Source organism: Diadema antillarum, unplaced genomic scaffold (assembly GCF_040938485.1).
Source record: "Diadema antillarum isolate AM-2024a unplaced genomic scaffold, OU_Dant_1.0 scf00000021, whole genome shotgun sequence".
NCBI lineage: Eukaryota > Metazoa > Echinodermata > Echinoidea > Diadematoida > Diadematidae > Diadema > Diadema antillarum.
The window spans coordinates 152,327-171,772 of record NW_027270910.1 but is presented as its reverse complement, the minus strand read 5'-3'; the positions used below and the strand labels follow the sequence as shown (position 1 = coordinate 171,772).

Sequence of the window (19,446 nt, the reverse complement as noted above, 5' to 3'; positions counted from 1 at the left end):
TCTGGCGCCCTCTACGAAATTATGTTATGATCGCCGAGCAACGGTCAAAGGTCACGAATAGCGTACGTCGTAACCGTGTATGCAATCATGCATCGTAGTCCCACGCGTATAAGTTTTCGCAGTGGAGAAGTTTTGAAGTTCTTCCATTTTTCCATTCGGTGATCGCACGAAAAGACGATCGTTTTGCCTTCGCCCGCTTCGTGATCATACGTTACTATCAATAAAGCAGTCGTGAATTTTGTTCCGTCTTACAATATGTAGCGCCCAATATGGATGAGAAACCACCGCCGAGCCGAAGATCATCTGGACACAGCGAAAAAGCTAAGAAATCTAACAAAAAGAAGAAGAAAAGCAAATACAAAGAACGAAAACGTGGAAAATCGAGTCCCGACGAAACAAATTCGGACAGTGCGTTGGAGACTGGTGAGAAGTTTACTCTAAAGTCATTCCTTAGTCTCGTTAGTCAAACGTCAAGTGAAATAGAGTCTAATTATCAAGCTATTTAGACTCTAGATATTTACAGCAAAGATTTCATGGTTCGTTCATATTGCCATCTGTTCAGGGCTGCCAATTTCGAGTGAGGGCTGGAGTGAGACACCGTCACTGACTGTTACTTAGCGTTAGTGTTAAATGAGAGAGAGGGGTCGAATGAAGCGACGGTGGTCATGGGGGGGGGGGGGTCGTGTGAAGGGAAGTATCTCTCCCCTCCCCCTTTCCACTGGAGGGAGCTTCGACAATTTTAACCGTTACAATTTAAATGGTGCACTCTGATGCATACTTCAGATTCAGTGAAGATTTCAACACATGCAGAGTCTACCCCGATGCAGGGCGCTGCTGCTGTTAAGACTATGCATACTAACTGTTAGAGCCTAACCCCGGGACGCTCCGTATACAGTTACACACTGTGGGAGCGTCCTGAGTCAATAGAGTGCTATATCGGTAAGCTTGAAAAACATACACAGTCTGTCACAGATTTTCGCACCTCCGTAAGTTTCGAATATCACGAGGAAAAAACGTACTTTTATAGTATACATAAGATTCTTATCTAATTAATACCCTTCGTTCACCTTGTTCTTGTTCACACTGGTCCAATGATCTTGAAAAAACGTTTTTTTCACGGCCATATACGGGTCCGTAGTCCTAGCTCCCCATCCCATTCACCATTTTCGAAATCAGTATGCAGTACACTGCGCACGTAAATATTCATGTGATGGCGGAGTCGCAATGCGTTTAGCCTTCTGACAAGGCCTGCGCGCGCGCACCCACCCAGAAAGCAACGCAATATACAGCAAGAGTGTTTGCCAACAGTATGATAAGGCCTTGCCACAAAGCTACACGACTTGACGGCCAGCGCATGCGCACAAATCTCAAATCCATTGACTGTATAAGATGTAGTTCTCCCGAGTTCCTCTCGACCGAGTCGCATTTAACTCATCAAACCGAGCAGAAAGGGACTATTGCCAGAACCAAAAGTTGAACGCAGTCAGTCTTCAACATTACATCTTCACCTGTAAGTCTTCATATTGCAGAATTTTTGCGATTTCATATTGATTTTTAGGCGCTATACTTCGCCTGTCATGATCATGTCTGCTACAATGCGCAGCCCCAACACTGCGTGTTGGGGCTGGTCGCAGTTAGTTAGAGCCATACCATGGTATATTAATATTAGAGGGTCTAGAGAGGGTGGTGTGACGTGCCTGTCATGCATGTGGCTGTGGGAAAATCTCGAAAGTTTGGACAAATTGCTTGTTTGGATGATCAGAGATTTGGGGGAAATTCCTTTTTTTTCACTTTCTGATTTTGGGTCTCGGCCTGAGAATTCCTTCATCAGAGTAATTAATACAGTTGAAATTTGATGAACTGTCGAAACACTTCACATTCAGGTTGGATGCAGTTTTAATTACCCACTACAGATGACAGTGGCTGGAATGTTAAGCCACTACAATTTGTACCTCATTGTAGCAGCACCTCGGGGGTTAATCTAAGACTAGACGCATGATCAAAAGTAAAATTATCAGAGTTTAATTCTATAGAAAAACTCTCCTCTTAATCTTGGTACAGTAGTACAAATTTTTTGTATGTGGTTCTAGACCTGTAGTATCAGGACTGTTAACTGACCTACAGGGGGGTGCTTCATCAACGTTTGTCAGCGCTGACAACTGTCAGCGCTGACAATTTCAGCAAAATCCTTGGTTTTGATTGGCTGAGATGCTCTGGTCACTGACTGTTACTATGGTGATTCAAGTTGTCAGCGCTGACAAACATTGATGAAACACCACCCTGATCGGTCTGTATCTTGTCATTGGGGATATGTTCTGCGGAGACTGTGTCTGGCTTCACAGAATCCCCTCTGGAGGAGAGCCGTAAAAGTATTAAAAAATGATTTAAAAACAAAACTCCTTCGGACAGACAGATTTTTCTGTCTAGCCAGTAAGCAGTGTTCCAAGAATAGAAGTCTACTACAGCTGTAAACTCACATGTTCACCTCTTTATATTTATAATGCTCTCATGTAGAGATCTCATTGAATCATACAACTATATTATAACCGATAATCGCATGACTGTTACTGGCTATTACTGTAGTATATTGTTTTCTCCTACATTGTAGGTAGTCTAGACAGGTCTGTGCTAGGGCTAATACCAGTTGTTCTATTTAACATTAAAATTCATATCTCCTACATTGTACATGTACTAGCATACTCGCTAGAAAGTAAAGGGACTGTTCAGTTCTGGTTGAGGTGAGGATTTAGCTTTTGAACGTTTTGCGAGATATTCAGAAACCACTCTATGGATAGATTCCAAGTTCAAAAGATTTTTGTGAGTGAGATTTAATTTTCCTGACTCGGCATCTCGGCGCACGCTCATGCCCGCGAGCAAGGGGAGGGCGGGTTCCCCCCTCCCACAGTAGGGAGCTTTTTCAATTTTTAGCTCTTAATGGTGCGATCTAGTGCATAGGCCTACTTAGGTAACTATTTTTTACTTATTTTGAAAGACAAAAGGAAAATATACCTTCCATTGCAACTATCACTTTAATCCTTTGTGCTACGGTCCCGATGCCTGAGAAAAATGGGTGTCATCCATAAGATTGTGAGACGGACCCTAAATGTGTGAGTCTCACACAGAATGCGTGAGACTTGGTAGCTCTGTCTGTGAGATGTCAAAGAGCATGCAATTCTAAGGGGTATCAAAAGTTTATTTCAATGAAAATCGGTTTTCAAATGGCTGAGATATCCAAAAACAAGGTGAAACAAAGAGATCCTAATAAAAGGGGTGGCCTGTCGCCTTTTATTATTATCACTGGATATCTCAGCCATTTGAAAACCAATTTTCATCAAATAAACGTTGAATCCTTCTTAAAATTACATGTTCTTTCATATTTCATAAGAGGCTTCTCATTATCTCACTTACATTGTAGGAATGTTATAAACCTGAATCCCCACCTCAACCAATACTGTACAGTCCCTTTAAAGAAAATGGCATACGATAGATGTAGAACCTACTTAGTATACACTGTATGATTGTATGTTTAGGGCTAGAACTGTGTGTTATCCCAGCTTTTGAGAGACTTTACTTGCTTATTAATTTTTTGTTTTGTTTCTGTTTTGTAGAACTGAATCATTGACATCAAGTTTGTGTGTGTGTTTTGTGTGTGTGTGTGTGTGTGTGTGTGTGTGTGTGTACTGTGTGTGTGAGGGTGTGCGTGTGTGAGGGTGTGTGTGTGTGTGTTTGACAATAAGTTTCATGAGCTGCAGAATGTGATTTTTTCCCCCTATTTTTTTTTTCTTAACAGACTAAAAAAAGCGTGGGGGAGGATACACCACCACCCCCACATTGTTCTGCACCCCTGAGTTTTGTATATAGTTGTAGAGTACTTCTCCCGCACACATTCTTTTTCTCATTGACAAATGAATTTATCTTCATGATTTCACTTCAGTGCTGCTGCAGTAATTTACATTCAAGTTATTTGTTATGATGGTGTGCCTGTGCCAACATTTTAAATCTGAAAACATCAACCTACTGTTCATCTGTATCTGAATTCTCAGTACTGATTGCAGATTTTACTGGCATTGATCTGTTACATGCCATAACACAATTTTTATGTGTCCTTGAACTTCATAAAACCTTTCCTTCACTTTGAACAGTCATATGCTTTGCCCTCTCTGAACCAGTGCATCTTGATACAGGGTTTCTGCAGTCATGGAAAACCTGGAAAAGTCATGGAATTTTGAAAATGTTTTTGCCAAGCCTGGAAAAATCACAGAAAATGCAGAATTATAGATCAGTATTCTTTAATAATGGTCTGTAAAGCACATTGAGATATTTAACAAGTGTGAAATGCGCTATATAAAAACTAGCAAAAATTATGATTATTCTTATTATAGCATAGAAAAGTCATGGAAATGTATACATTTTTATATCATTTGATTTGCCTTTTTAGTGTTTTTTTTTCAATTTACTTTTGTTTTCGGGAAACATTTCCTAGAATAAAATCTGAGTAACTTGTTCACTACAGACAGTCTTGAGTTGGTATGTTATACACACTGTCACTCGTACATGGACACTACTTATCTAATAGTAATTTTCATTTATTTAACACTAACCACTTGGGGATTCCATGAAGTTACTGTCTGAAAATTGTCCTTTTATTTTTCTTCAAATTTTACATGGAAAAGTTATGGAAAATTCATAAAAGAAATAATGGAATATATTTTTGTACAAGGTGCAGAACCATGTTGATAGTATCAGACTGTCTGACAGACTATCTACACTGTTCTACACAACTGTGTAAACATGTTTGATCTACCGTATACTGACTAACAATATGGAGTCGTTAGAGAATGGGTGATACCAAGTGACTGTTCACTGTTTTGAGGGGTTTTTTTTTTTTGCCAAGTTGATGTTTTGTTCGTTTTGTGTCTTGATTGCCGAGTGTTATGAATCAGCCTGACATTGCACAAATACATGCGTGATTTGAAATTAGTGATCCTCTCTTGCTTTAGTTAGTGATCCTGCATACATTGTATACTATGCATAACAGCCCAAAGATTGTTTCTTAGGGGATGTCATTTTCTCACTGAAATGATGTAAAAGAATCGACATTCCTGTGTTCTGTATAGTAAATGTAATGAAAGAGATCAGCTACAATACATGTCTGCAGCAGTCAAGGACAATTCAGGAAGTCAGATGTTATTAACAATATCTAATGTCATCATGACTAAGTCAAACAAAGATCATAGGTCAGAAGGAAAAATTGTGTGAAAGAGAAAGCTGTTTGAACTTGAATCAGAAAAAAAAAGATAAGATAAGATTAAGAAAGAGTTTGAGCAAAGTCTGCAGGACATTATCATACAATGAGAGGTTACAAACTTAAGCGATCTAATTTACTGTCCTGGAGGAACTGGCTGTCTAGGTCTCGATGAACCCAAAGTCTACAGGTGTACTCCCTGACATCAAAATTTTCATAATTTTGGGCTTGGCTATTCCAATATCAAATACAAATTGTATGTACACTGTAATTTAAATCAAGTGAATGATAGCCAGCACACTTTGCACGCTCGATTCTGGTAAGTCAGTAGTAAGTGAAGAGCGCCATCTTGCGACCAACAACAGAATAGACAGCTTTCACTGATCTCCAGCTAAGTCGGGAGGCGAGACGATCAGTGAAAGCATCCCATAAAATCTATAGACGAGTAGGCCTACATGTATCGGAAGTACGCAAGGCTTCGAAATGTAATACTACCGTATGTCCAAAAAGAAAAATTACAACAGGGCTCTTCACAATGATAACTTTAAAAATAGTGAATCAATCCAAATAATACAATTTCAGGGTATGAAGCTAGAACTTATTACCCACATCTTGCAGAAAACCCCATCCGATTTGCTTCAGTGGTCAAAGAGAAAGAGGATTTTTGTAGAGCATGTCAGGGATCCCTTCCCTCCAAGTTCTGTCAGTTGTGTTCACGCATTATGCAGTTCCAAAAGCATCTACCGGTAAGTGCTAAGCTCAGAAGAATCAGACCCATGACATGCTTTACAATGATTCAGATTTCTCTGTGACCACTTAACCAAATTGAATGGGGTTTTCTGCAAAATATAGCTATGATATCATACTTTAAGACCCTGAAATAGCATGTGGACAGTTTATTCATGTTGAAAGTTATCAAGCGAAAATCTGATTGTAATTTTTTAGGGGATATACTGTATATCAGTTAGGGGGAGGAGTTAGGGGGTGGCGCTCGTTGGGTCGTTGGCACCTCCGCAGCCTCGACCGGAATATTTGGGTGAAAACCTCAGAGAGTCGTGTTATTTTTTGTTGTGAGGTTTTCTTGTTTTGTTTTGTTTTGTTTTTTCATTTATGTGCGTCTGTGCATGTGTGCGAGTGTGTTATGTCATGTTATTCGTGTGCGTGCGTGTGTGAGTGTGTTTCGTTTTGTTTTGTTTCGTTTTTAACTACATTAGTGAATGTAGTTTCAAGGTTATTTATGGTGTATCCATGCAGTTAGCGTGGCCCCATAGAGCTGGGACCTAATTATGGCTAGGTTTAGACATTTTGATTTGCTTTTGAAAATGAAAATGCATGATCAGTTTTTCAACGTCCTTGGAAAGTATTTTTCATCAGTGTGATGAATACACAAATGGACACCATGCCCCCTGGAGGTCCTGAGACTGAGAGCCCCCCTTCTTAAGTTCGCTATGTTCTCATAGGTATATAGGCGTATGGTCTGGAATAATGCGTGGAAGGTAAACTTGTGATTCTGAGGTGAGCGCGAGACTCCCGGGTCTTTTTTTAACTCGTGTGACGAAAGCTTTCTCTCGCTATGCTTTTCAAGGTGATGAAACATTGACAAATTGGAGCTTATCATTGTTTAGTTCAACTATTGTAGCTATATTGTAAGTTGCAGTGTAAGTGTTCTGGACTTGGAAAAAGCGTGTATTTCAAAAAACTTTTAGGAAGTTGAAATGACAGAATTGAGATAAAGCATATCCATGAATAGTAGCCGGGGCGCTTAAATGTATTGACCAAAATAACTGCCCATGGACCGCAAAGTACGAGTATCCGTCATTTGCCCTTGCAGATTATCATCTTTAGTGTAAAAATAACGTGAACAACATCACCCGAGGAACGCTCAACTAGAACTACAATCTGTATTGTCCAAAGGCTATTCAGTTGTTGCCTTGAATTTTGCTGAGTCTGTCACACTCAACATCCTTTGCCCTCACTGTTGTTATCATAGAAGAACAAATAAATGAGACGGGTATATTGTATGGATCGTGATATGTTATGAATGTCCTACCGTGAAGTCATGTCAAAATGAATAATGCTGTATATGCTGGGTGCTTTTCAATGATATCGAGCGATATTCCTAAGCCTGTTTTGTCAATCGATCCGCCAAGGAGGTTAGCCCTCGTTCCTTTGGTCCCGACAATTGTCTGGTCACCTCACTCGTTGTCACTCTCAGACGAGCTGATATTCTTTCAGAAGCTCGAAGGTTTTTTCAATGCTAGGCCTTTGTTGGCCGACATCGGCCCATCACAATGCCATAAACCCCGACCCTTGTCCGGGCTGAGTTTGCCTTAGAGCACAGATATAACTTACGTAATGTTGTGGACAAAGGAATGGTAAAATAATGAAAGCTATTGATGGAAGGGCTTCATTACAGACGCGGGCTCTTGAGAAGTGACATCTCCTTTGATGTGCCCACCTTTTTGCGGAGGTTTTGATTAGCGAGGTTCTAACAGTATTAAATCGCTGCCAGGTGTGTTGCAACGCTGATCAGTGTCCCGTTGTATTCGCCAAAGTCGTTGATAGGTATCGTCGCATTCTTCTTCGCGAAAAGTAGCTCCGGGAGATCATCAAACTACTCTGGAAGAGACATTGCTTAGGAGGAGGTAGCGCTGTTAAACTCTGCTTGGACTATGATGATGTTTAAGGACACTTCCTTCGTTAAACTGTGTCATGATTGCATTGGATTTTCTGTGGAAGTTTTATCAAATACGCAAGTTTAGGCTCTCATAGACCTGTCTATTCTGCCGACCCGTCCGGGGTACCATGGGAATCGGTGTCTGTGTGGTACATACTGTACCAGGAATTCCTTCTTCTTGACAGGCAGTTCTGACAGGGGATATCTCCATGATGCTCGCTTGTGTAGTGTGCTTACACCGCCTTCTTGCTATACTACCAGACAACCGGAGCAGATATTGTCGCATGCGAACGAATCGGACTACTTGATGAGATCTAGAAAAAAGCGTGTGAGATCCGAACCACCGCGTCAGATCCTTTAAAACCCTGGAGATATCCATCCACTGAGAGAGAAAGTGATGCCTACGTATATCTGTTGGAATGGCTGATCACTTCGATGTTAAAGACAATTACCGGCATAATGCCAGGGACGTGTTGCTTTGAATCGATCTAAATTCACAAACTATCAAATGGACTCATGTCAGGCTTTTGAAATCATTCAGATGACTTTTGGCTCAGTGTTTGATAGAGGTCAGTTGTCAAACACTGTCAATACGCGAGCAATAGCTGCGGTGAAACTGCGCTAAGAAAAACCGCAAGGTGCTTTAATTCAGTGAAAGACACAAACATCGGCTCAGACGACTGTCTCCAAAAGGAGTCACTAAAATGACAAAAAGCCGTGCAAACTATTTTTTAAATCAGTAAGATAAGACAGAAATGTATTCCAGTCGAGTAAAGTTATAGGGGAAACATGACGGCTGTCTCCCAGCTGGCAGGGGTGCGGTGGATCGTGCCCCGATCCGAGTGGGGAACACGAAGTCACCTGATGTGACCGAAGTGGCGCCAGGTTTGGATCCTTAGACGACGTACACCGCGAAGATCGATGTAAGCCACATGACATTGAAACAAATCTCTCACCTCAAGCGAGTAACAATACTAAGTGCTGTGAGGATACTCATTGTTCGGCGGCAGTAACCAAGTCGGGCCGATCTAAGAAATATTGACAGGGAATCCGGAGATCTATTAATTATTCAGCTTCCAGTCACATTAAAAGGCGTGGTACAAAGAGGGATTGTTATCCAATGTGACGCTATTCACCCCGCTTGGTGTCCCATTCAGATCCTATCGACCTCTCCCAGTGATCCCTCACACGGATAACGACTTGATGACTCTCCGTTTGTGTGTCACCCATGATTTCTTCTTTTTGTCGAAGTAAGGACAGTTTTGATTCAACAGATCCAACGTTTGATACATTTTGGCAACTTACGAAGTGGGAACTACATAGAGAAACAGAATTTCCATCGCAACATAATATTGTTTGTAAGTAATGGTGTGCAATCAATTGTCCCGTGATAACACTTCAAGGAGCCGCGATATGAATGTTATCATCGTGGTATCCAAGGCAGTGCAGTAGGACATCTCCATATGCCATCACGGATAGATGATGAGCTATCCTTAGTTACCGTCCCTTGAAAAAGAAGACGCAGATCTGTGAATTACGGTGTATTGTGCGTCAAAATCATTTGACGGACTGTTAAGGGCGCTTAGATAGCCTCATTTCATTTTTGGAGTGTAGTAGGTATAGATCGATGGAATATGAACACTGATCGCTGCATTGCTTGTCAAACACTGAGGTACAGGATGTCGCGTGCTTCCTGAAATTGCTATACCAGCTATAGGTAGATGTTTGAGATAGTGTGGTAGACATCATTGGCCTAATTGATGGGCTTGAACAAAGTTTCTCAGCCAACAACGATGCCGAGGTCGGGCAGTCGAGGGCCTCTCCGCTTGCCCAGCATCGACAACGACTTCCTAGTGAGCACTTCACAGGACCTGGGCGGGGCGACTAGTCCCACAAGCTGTACGAAGTTGACCGAAGCGGGAACGAAGTCAGAGGAAAATTGTGCGTCAATAATGCAATTTTTAACCTTATAGGGAAAATAACTGTGATGGTGCTTTGGTGCTCTGTGCGTTTGGTGTGTGCGTGTGTTTATCCCAAATGTATTATGCTGTTTTTGTTGCGTTTGTTTGTGTGCGTATACTCGGCTCAAACACATCGTAAGCTGCCATGACGATTTCAATTTACTTATTCCGGCTAATGGCGCTATATACCGGGTGTCCCCAAAAAAGCGGAACGGTGTATTTTCGGTTCCTTGCGTTCTTAAAGTAATATATTTTTTGACGTCATTAGAAAGAGCATCTTCCGCAGAAGACAATGATTACCAAAATCATAAAATTTGGTTCAGTACTTTTTATTCTACGCCAATTTCTGTAAACAGTGGCGGATCCAGAGGGGGCGCAAGAGGCGCACGCCCCCCCCCCTTTATTTATCGTTAAAAACAAAGGAAATAAAAAGAAAAAAATGAAATGAAACCCGGAAGTGGCACCAAAAAAAAAATAGTTACGCCCCCCACCCCCCCCCCCCCCCCCCTTTACAGAATTCCTGGATCCGTCCCTGGTAAATGTATTCATTTTCAAATTTCGCTGGATTTTTACTTCTTATGAGATAATGATTTTGGCGCGACACGTGATCCATACGGCGAATATTGTGTAAGCTCGGTGATCCATGTCAACAAAAGATACAGCTTTCACATTTGGCGCGGGCCAGGAAAAAACAGTGTGTGTGTGTGTGTGTGTGTGTGTGTGTGTGTGTGTCTGTCTGTCTGTTTGTGTCTGTGTCTGTGTCTGTGTCTGTCTGTCTGTCTGTCTGTGTGTGCGCGCGCCCAATGTGAAAGCTGAATCTTTTGCTGACATGGATCAACGAGTTTCCACAGTTCACCGTTATGGAACGCGTGTCGCACCCAAATTATCGTCTCATACGTCGCAAAAATCCGACGAAATTTGAAAATGACTGCATTTCCAGAAATTGGCGTAGAATAAAAAGTACAAAACCAAATTTAATGATTTTGGTATCATTGTCTTCTGCTGTTATAGTGTGAAGATTTCATCATTGTTGAACAATGTGTTGCCATGGTAACAGTACAATTTTTTTGTGAAAATCATTAAAAAAAATTGGTTCAGCTAACTCTCTCAGTTTTTTAGCATTTGGCTTCAAATTTGGCACATGTGACCACTGTATTGCCTAGATGTGCAAAATTCATCTTCCGTCCTTGTCAATAAATGTGTTGCCATGGTAACAGCATATTTTGAACGAAAATTATGCGATTTCTATTTTTTTTAAATAAAAAGCATACAAAGTAATTGCAGGTTGAGCTGACTCCATCAGTGTTAGGTGGGGGTATCAATCACATTGAGTGATAGTTCTAGTTTTGTAAGCGCTCTGAGCCTCATGGAAAGAGTGTATTAAACATTCACTGTATTGTTTTCTTTTGTATTGTAGTAGAGTGCATACAGGAAAGTACATCAATTAATTCAAGGAATAAAAATACGACGACAACGCCCAAGTGCTACTCGAGCTCGTAGATTGTTTTTGTTTTTTCTTCCCTTTGTAAGTCTGTTGGTAAGCGTAATAAAATCAATCTAATATTTTTTAAAGTTTGGTAACAAACAGTTTGTTGTTGTTTATCGAAGGGGTAATATAGGAACTATGCTACATTAAATATCAAATATTCCTCATCTCTTTCTATCCCACGTTCATGTGCAGGTCGCAAGCGGATATCAACTGACAAGAACCACTCTTCTCAGTCTACCGCTAAGTCCTGTTCCTCTGGGTCGGTGGACGCCAGGAAAAGCAAGAGTAACACCAGCAGCGGTTCGGGGGTCCGATCGCACGAGGAGTTTCTGCAGAAATGCATTGTAGACATTTTCGACAGCCATCGACAGGCTCCGAAGTCCAGTCGGGCCGCATCGAAAAGCAATTCGCGCGCTTCGGCCAACAGTCAAGAATCTTCGGACCTTGATAATGACTTAGACGACGTTTCGGAGGCGCTTAACGAGAGCCTGAGATGGGATAATCCGTGCTCCAATCCCAAAGACGAGGAAGAGCGTATTAGAATTTACAAGATCAATCGGCGAAAGAGATATTTGATTGAATCTGTAAAGCACCGGCACGACAAGGAGGGAGTTTTGAGGTTTGCCCGAGAATTGGCGGCGGCCGATACTAGATAGTGATTGCCATGAAGTAATGACGAACTGTTGCCATGAAGTAATGACAAACTGTGACCCCATGGCTGGTGAACGAACGTGCCCGGAGTTTTTGTCTTCCCCATTCAGCCTGCTTGGTATTTTTTGTTTCTCGTGTGCCAGGACGCCCCCTTGCGGTGACAGTTATCTACTACCAGTACATTATTATACCCCCGCCAAACGAAGTTTGAAGGGGGTATATAGGAATCAGCGGACGGGCGGTCGGTCGGGCGGTCGGGCGGTCGGGCGGGCGGTCGGTCCGTTGCAAATCTTGCGTCGCGAACTACTTCCTCAGTTTTCAACCGATTCCCATAAAACTTGGCACAGATGTGTGCCTTGGGTTGTAGATGTGCAAGACGTATTTTTTGACAGTACCCAAAAGTACGTTGCCATGGTAACGGCATATTATGGGCAAAAATGGGTACAAATCTTGCGTCGCGAACTCCTCCCACAGTTTTTGATCAATTTTTATGAAATTAGGTACAGATGTTCATCTGAATATGTTAATGTGCAAGACACATATTTCCGCAGTGGCAAAAAGTGCGTTGCCATGGTAACGGCATGTTATTGGTAAAATATAGGGCAAAATGCTTCATGGCAAAACTGCTTCATCAGTGTTCTTCCAATTCTCATGGAATTCATATTGAATGTTTGTCTTAGGATATAGGTCAGCATGACATATTTCTTGACAGTGACAAAAAGTATGTTGCCATGGCAACAGCTCACATATTATGAGCCAAAATGATGGAAAATTTTGTGTTGCAAACTACTTCCTCAGTTTTTGCCCAATTTCCATGAAACTTGGTACAGATGTGTGCCTTTGGTTGTAGATGTGCAAGACGCATTTTTCGACAGTACCCGAAAGTACGTTGCCATGGTAACGGCATATTAATGGCAGAAGATCAAGGAAAGATCTTGCGGATTTAACTACTTCCTCAGTTTTTTGACCAAAGCTTATGAAATGTTGTTTTGACCAAATCTTATGAAATGTTGTTTGATGGGGGTATAACCAGTCGCTGTAGCGACATTTCTAGTTTCTACCGCATCGATCGTCTGTCACATGCACGATTTCAGAAAGTGAATGTTACTTTAATGTGCCAAGAGAGTATCGATATAATTGTAAGCCTACACTACATGTACTTTCTTCCTGTCTTTCTCTCTGTCCATTTATCTTTGTCTATTCTAATTGTAATTCAAGTTATTGTGCAAAGATAAAGAGTCAAACCAATGCTTTACCACATAATTATGCTAGCACAGAAGGGATTATCTCATGTGATGGACACCTACGAGTCATCCAGTCCACGAGCTAGACACCATGTAGAACGGGTCCACTAGCTAGACCTTATTTGCCTATAGTGTAGAGATCATATGCCTTATTTTCCTAGGGTCTAACCCATGGACTGTGTAGCTCGTGGATCTATTTCAATTGATGTCGAGCTTGTAGGCCTTGTTCACTTAGTGTCCAGCTTGTCAGCTGTATGGCTCGTAAGCTGTATTTCTATCTGGTGGGTTGTTTGACTCGATGGCAGTATGACTCGTGGGCAGTATGACTCGTGAATGTCGAGCTCGTGACGTGCACCCGAACGGAAACACACCTACATGTACGTTGGACTTTTATCATAGTAAGCTTGAATACTCTCTACCTTGAAAATCATACGTCATTGGACAGACGTTAGCAGTAGAACCTGAGTTATATTCAGTGAAATCTAAATGAAAATATAATGTATGTATACCAGATCAAAATACGTTGTAACTGATAGTGTATCAGAGCTAGAGGCTGCAGAGCTACTACCACAGTATAGAAAGCTGAAAAGACGGGTACAGGGTGCATTTATTGGACGAAGAATGATAACACGTGTTTTGAAATAACATACGGATAGACAGAGTCTATAATGTAAAAATGAGTTTTAAGATGGCGCATTTTGCGTCGCGTCAGATGCTGAGCTGTTCCTTTCATTTTACGATTATAAATGTATATAAAGAGATGATGTGCAATATTAATACTACAAGTGTACCTTCACATACCTTGAGTTTAGTTGAAGTCGTGTGCAGTGATCACGCGAGTCTACACTATGGCATTGCATTCCAAATTTATAATGGCAGCGTGTCTTTCCGTTGAACTTCTGTCTATAGTTTAATGCGTTTACTCTTACTTTATTGCCATCATAATTGCATATGTTGGATGATGGATATATCTTGCTTTAGATATTTAACGTCCCGAGGACTTTTTTTGTTCGTGAGTGTTTGAGGGTATGAGCCCTGTAAGAGCGCTGTATAAAGTGATATATTAAATTTGATAATTCATGTAATGTATGACAAGAGTGACGTATATTTTTGCTGATGTTAACATTATTTCATACTTGCCTGCCTATTCTTTAGAACCAACATGTTCAATTCGATGTTCACAATCACCAGAAGCCTCCCTCCCCCCCCCCCCCCCCCCGTATTTGACTGTGGTTTGGGACGAGTGGGAGAGTTTTGTAGACCTGCTTGCATGTGTCTCACATGGGTAGGACGGAAGGAAATGAAGTGTTCGTTCTTTATTACTTCGAAAGAGTAAAAATGAGATTCTAGGATATAACTTTTGTATCACATTTTTTTTTCCTACTCTCTGTTGGATATTCGGTTTATGTGATATTTGCAAATGCTAAGCCACGGCCAACTTCGACCATATTGGTGAATGTTTGAAGAGACCATTTGATGGTACGGTGTATATGAAAACTTACATTCTACCATATCAAAAACGTGGACGTGTCGGCATGCAAGGTGATGTAAAGTTTCAAATGTATTAGAGAGAAAAAGGAAACACACAACTGAGGTCTAACTAAACTCGTTGATGTGCCTGGCGTTGTAGCCAATGGTGGGTTATCGAAAGCTGACTTTACTCTTCACCACAGCTGAAGGAGAGAATAATTTCCGTTTTTCGTTAAATCATCAGTTTGCATGGTATACTGGTAGCCAATTTCTTTATATAGAGTAAATTTCACATGAACAGTATGGCAACCGTTTCACCCCGGCTCAATAGCCAATGAAATTGATCTTGTTTGTTTGTTGTGTTTTTTGTTTTTGTTTTTGTTTTTGCATAATTGTTCGTAAGCTGTTTTCAGCAGAAAATGATGCATTGATTGTAACGACACATTCCAATCAGAAGAGACAATGATGTCATCACCTACAACTTATTTTTCGGTGAAATACACAAAAACAACATTTGTTCGATTTAAAAAAAAAATCGATGCTGTGACAACCTTTTCCCCGCTTTGTCTTTGTCGCTAGCGTATTACAACGCTACGATAATTGGAAGGAAAGGAGGAAACTTTAACATTCTGGTTGATTTCATGTCCAAAAGAAAGTCAAGATTTATAGAATAGATGCTATCACCATCACCTCTTCCAGTTTGCATGTGTGCGCAGTTGCAACTGTATTGTCACTACTTTGTACTTGGATACAATAGTTCAGTTGTGCTTACCAAGATCTACACAACAGTTTCTCTCTTTTGTTCAGGTTCGTCGCATTTATGTTTTTTTTTCAGTTTTTTTTTTCTTCTTCTTCTTCTTCTTCTTCTTCTTCTTCTTCTTCTTTTTTTGTGCTGATAAGCCTTTCACGGCGCTATCCGAGATACAGCACCACGATAATGTAAAAGAAAGAATTCCTTCCTTACTTGTATCAAGAATTAAACAAAGATGATATTTTTGTCCGAAGTCCATGAAAAAAAACACACTTCCATCGCTGACAATGCGTAATAGGATATAGGCCTACTTGATATATTACGTTTACTTTACTGTATGTCTAAGGAGTCTTTTCAGAGGTTGTGAAATGTGAAATTAGTAAATATTAACGCACAAACATAATGGAGTATTTTGCACGCAACATCAGTCACGTTTGCTATGCTACTGTATTGTGGGATCCTTGTATAGTTGTATAAACTGTACGCAATGATGGATGACTTGCAGTCGTAAAGGCAATCTCTGCCTTCATTTACTTAATGTCCGTACAAACCCCGAATCATTTTCTTCCCTTGTTTCTCTTTGTTCGTGGAATATGAATGTCTTTTTCGGTTTCATTGTCGTGTAAGGTGTCTGTTGCGCAAACTACAACTTACAAGTATCCAGAAATGTGTGTTTTTCTTGAGTGTGATCTACTCGCATAATAAACACAAGACATCGCGAAAGAATTAAGCTGAATAACACAGTGTTTATATGAGTGTAATTAGTGAGTTATTATTCGTTGTTAAGTTTCATCACATAAAAACAAATATATACATTCTGCAGCATGTTGCCAAATCCATCATCCAACGACTACTCTAGATACACGTACATAAAATGACAAAAGAAATATATACAAGATGTACAAACAATACGCTTGCATTGCAAACATTGATCGGCTTTTCCTGGCTCAAAGATGTACGGCGTCCATCACGTTGTACGCCATTAAAACACTCACGTGAGGGTAGAATCGGCGAGGGGATAGTACATGTGGTATACTGTCAACCTGCTGTCATAGTTTAGCCGGTCCCAAGAGATGACGCCGAGATCAAAACAAAACATTCCCCGCCTACTACATTTCCAAGACCCGAACGCTGAGGGCGCTGTCCTCCAGCAGATTGGCAGACTGTCCGTATTCCTGACTCGTTCAGGGGGGCAAAGACTTATCACTGTACACTTTGTATACAGTACAGCAAAGTTTCGCGTTTCCTTTAAGCTTGTAAGAACGAAAACTTAACTTAAAACCTGTTTGCAGGCATCGCTGAGACAATGGAATTCCTTGGAGACAAAGAATGGCAGTCATACTGGTATTGCTAACATAATTGTCATAATATGTATATATATCTATACACTGTATAATATTTGCTGGCGAAAAAATACGTTGTTTCCCCCTATGACCTTTTAAAAGCGTGTGTTTTTGTTGTTTTTTTAATCTGCGTACGTCATATGCAAGCTTTCATTTTCTTTTTCTTTTTTACTTCCCACTGTTGTTATACGGTCAAAATCAATCACAAACAAAATATATTAGACACATTCATTACATTTCTTTGGGATATCGAGCAACGGACAGCATTCCGTGCGAATTCCACTAAGTTAAGTACACGTAGTGACGATGCGAGCACGGTCATAACAGTATTTGTGAGTGTTTTATCACTCTGAATCCATAGTTTCAAATGAAAGCTGAATACACGACGTCACAATACAGTCTCGGTGAGATGTCACAATACAGACTTAGTGATGGAAGAGTTTCGTAATTGATCGTACTTTGTTGAATTCCACTATGCAATGCTGTCAGGAGGAATGTGTGTGATCAACGAATGTTGAAACGCTTTGGCTAGCAGGTATATCCCAGGCAGGATTTAAAACAGAAAAGAAAGTCAGGAGATGGTCTGTGCAAAATCTATAGAAGATAACAAGCTCATGAAAATACAACTGGAACGGGCAAAAATTAGCAAATACACCGATGGTGTGTTTGTTTCTTGATGTGTGCTCACGCCTATAAACTCTATAGTAAAAGTACTAGGCCTCTTGCGAGAGATTGACCACTGACACCTTCGCCATGCACTTCTGGAATGAAAATGACAAAGGAATGAACATTACCACACCCTCCATTTTGTCCACGTGAAACACACTCTAGATCAACTCTTATTGTTTTTCTGTTCATTAATATAATCCCTGAAGATATCACTCAAAGTGGATAGCTTGATGATTTCTGCGACAGTTATCACGTCACACTTGCAATGCGTTCGTCGGCCAGTGCAAGCCCTAAGATATATTATGGCCCCTACAATAATGATTTTCCAGGGAGAGATTGGTTTCAAAATAACCAAGTGGCATAGACAACTCACGTGCATTCTTACAGCACGCAGAGAAATACATGTATCATATTATATGGGTGTTAAGATTATTCCTTGCATATTGTTCCAGTGATAACTAAAACGGATATGTCTTGGATGAGGCGTTACAAACACCATTAATATAGCGTTAATTTTCATTAACATGCATCATAAAGAAAGGGATATCGTATATACGAACACATGGAGCTTGTCCGAAAACGTAATCAAGAAACCCTCGTTTGTTGTTCATTGTTCACACACGTATGAGGGCCATACCACGATCAATCTAGGATTACAGTCTCTCCGGGTTTAGCTATCAAGTATTCAATTTATTTGTATGTAATTCAAAACAGGAAAATACGTTATCACCATCCATACAGAGAATGGCTGATTTAAACTAACTAACGCCTACACACAGATTTGTTTTGATTCTAAAATCTGACATCTAAGTACTCTACGATGATCCCAATTCAACACTGGGAAATGGGTAAAATATTCTAGTTTGATACGCAGTCTTACGGAATACTGTACATTTCTTCTAACTTGAAGCCTTATAATAAGTTTTATATCTTGTTTTTTTTTTCCATGTATTGAAAGCACCGCTTAGCTAGGAATTCAGCCTTCACATCACTATTTGACAAAGGAATGGCAATATCGACACCTCGGAAGCTGTAATGGATTCGACTGATTTGAAGCTAACATTGATATCAATCTGATATCAATCAAACTACATTGATATCAATCTAATAATCAACATTTTCCATTTTCTAGAGGATAAATTCGTTGCAGACACCTGAGCAAAAGTGAATAAGTATACATTTTACGGTGAGCTGTTACTGTTTGTGGCAGCGATAGTGGGGGTTTTGTTCTTACTGGTAGTCAACTCAGTGATGATGGTGATGGTGATGGAGATGGAGATGGAGATGGAGATGGAGATGGAGATGGAGATGGAGATGGAGATGGAGATGGAGATGGAGATGGAGATGGAGATGGAGATGGAGATGGAGATGGAGATGGAGATGGAGATGGAGATGGAGATGGAGATGGAGATGGAGATGGTGACGGTGACGGTGACGGTGACGGTGACGGTGACGGTGACGGTGACGGTGACGGTGACGGTGACGGTGACGGTGACGGTGACGGCGATGGCGATGGTGATGGTGATGGTGACGATTATGGTAGTGGAAGTGGTAACTCTCTGAATGTACCATATGTGTTGATGAATATCTCATGAGTATGGACAGTATCGTAGATAGGAATATACTGTGCAGCTCCCAGAGTTTAGGTAGTGCATGGCTGCACTGTGACGTGAAAGATAATTATTCATTTTAAAAGAAAACATCCCTTCAGAACTCATTTCTGCACAGGCTGATAATTATTCCGAAAGTTCCTTACAGTATAAAAGTAGCAGGATCTAGTTGGAATTCATCATCATTGCAATCATTCGTGATTGCACGGACTCTATTATTCTAGGGATGAAACATTGGAGACGTAGCTCCATGATTAGATGTAACATTACACACTCATTTATGCGTCATCGACTTCAGTGGCACGCCCATCCGCGTCTGATTTTAGTAGTGATATT

At 40.7% G+C, this 19,446-nt stretch overlaps 1 protein-coding gene across 1 annotated transcript; it reads left to right on the top strand.

Moving 5' to 3' along the window:
* The first annotated feature begins 159 nt into the window (after window positions 1-159).
* LOC139729991 (uncharacterized) lies at window positions 160-12,028 on the top strand. Its single transcript, XM_071640915.1, has 2 exons — window positions 160-423; window positions 11,565-12,028. Exons 1-2 carry the CDS (start codon window positions 270-272, stop codon window positions 12,026-12,028), a joined length of 618 nt encoding a protein of 205 aa, XP_071497016.1. The 5' UTR covers window positions 160-269.
* Window positions 12,029-19,446: the final 7,418 nt, after the last annotated feature.

Bases quoted from the DNA above. Each gene is read 5' to 3' on its own strand.
- LOC139729991 (XM_071640915.1), top strand. From the start codon at position 270: ATGGATGAGAAACCACCGCCGAGCCGAAGATCATCTGGACACAGCGAA. The intron at 424-11,564 runs GTGAGAAGTTTA...GTTCATGTGCAG, and splicing joins GGACAGTGCGTTGGAGACTG to GTCGCAAGCGGATATCAACT.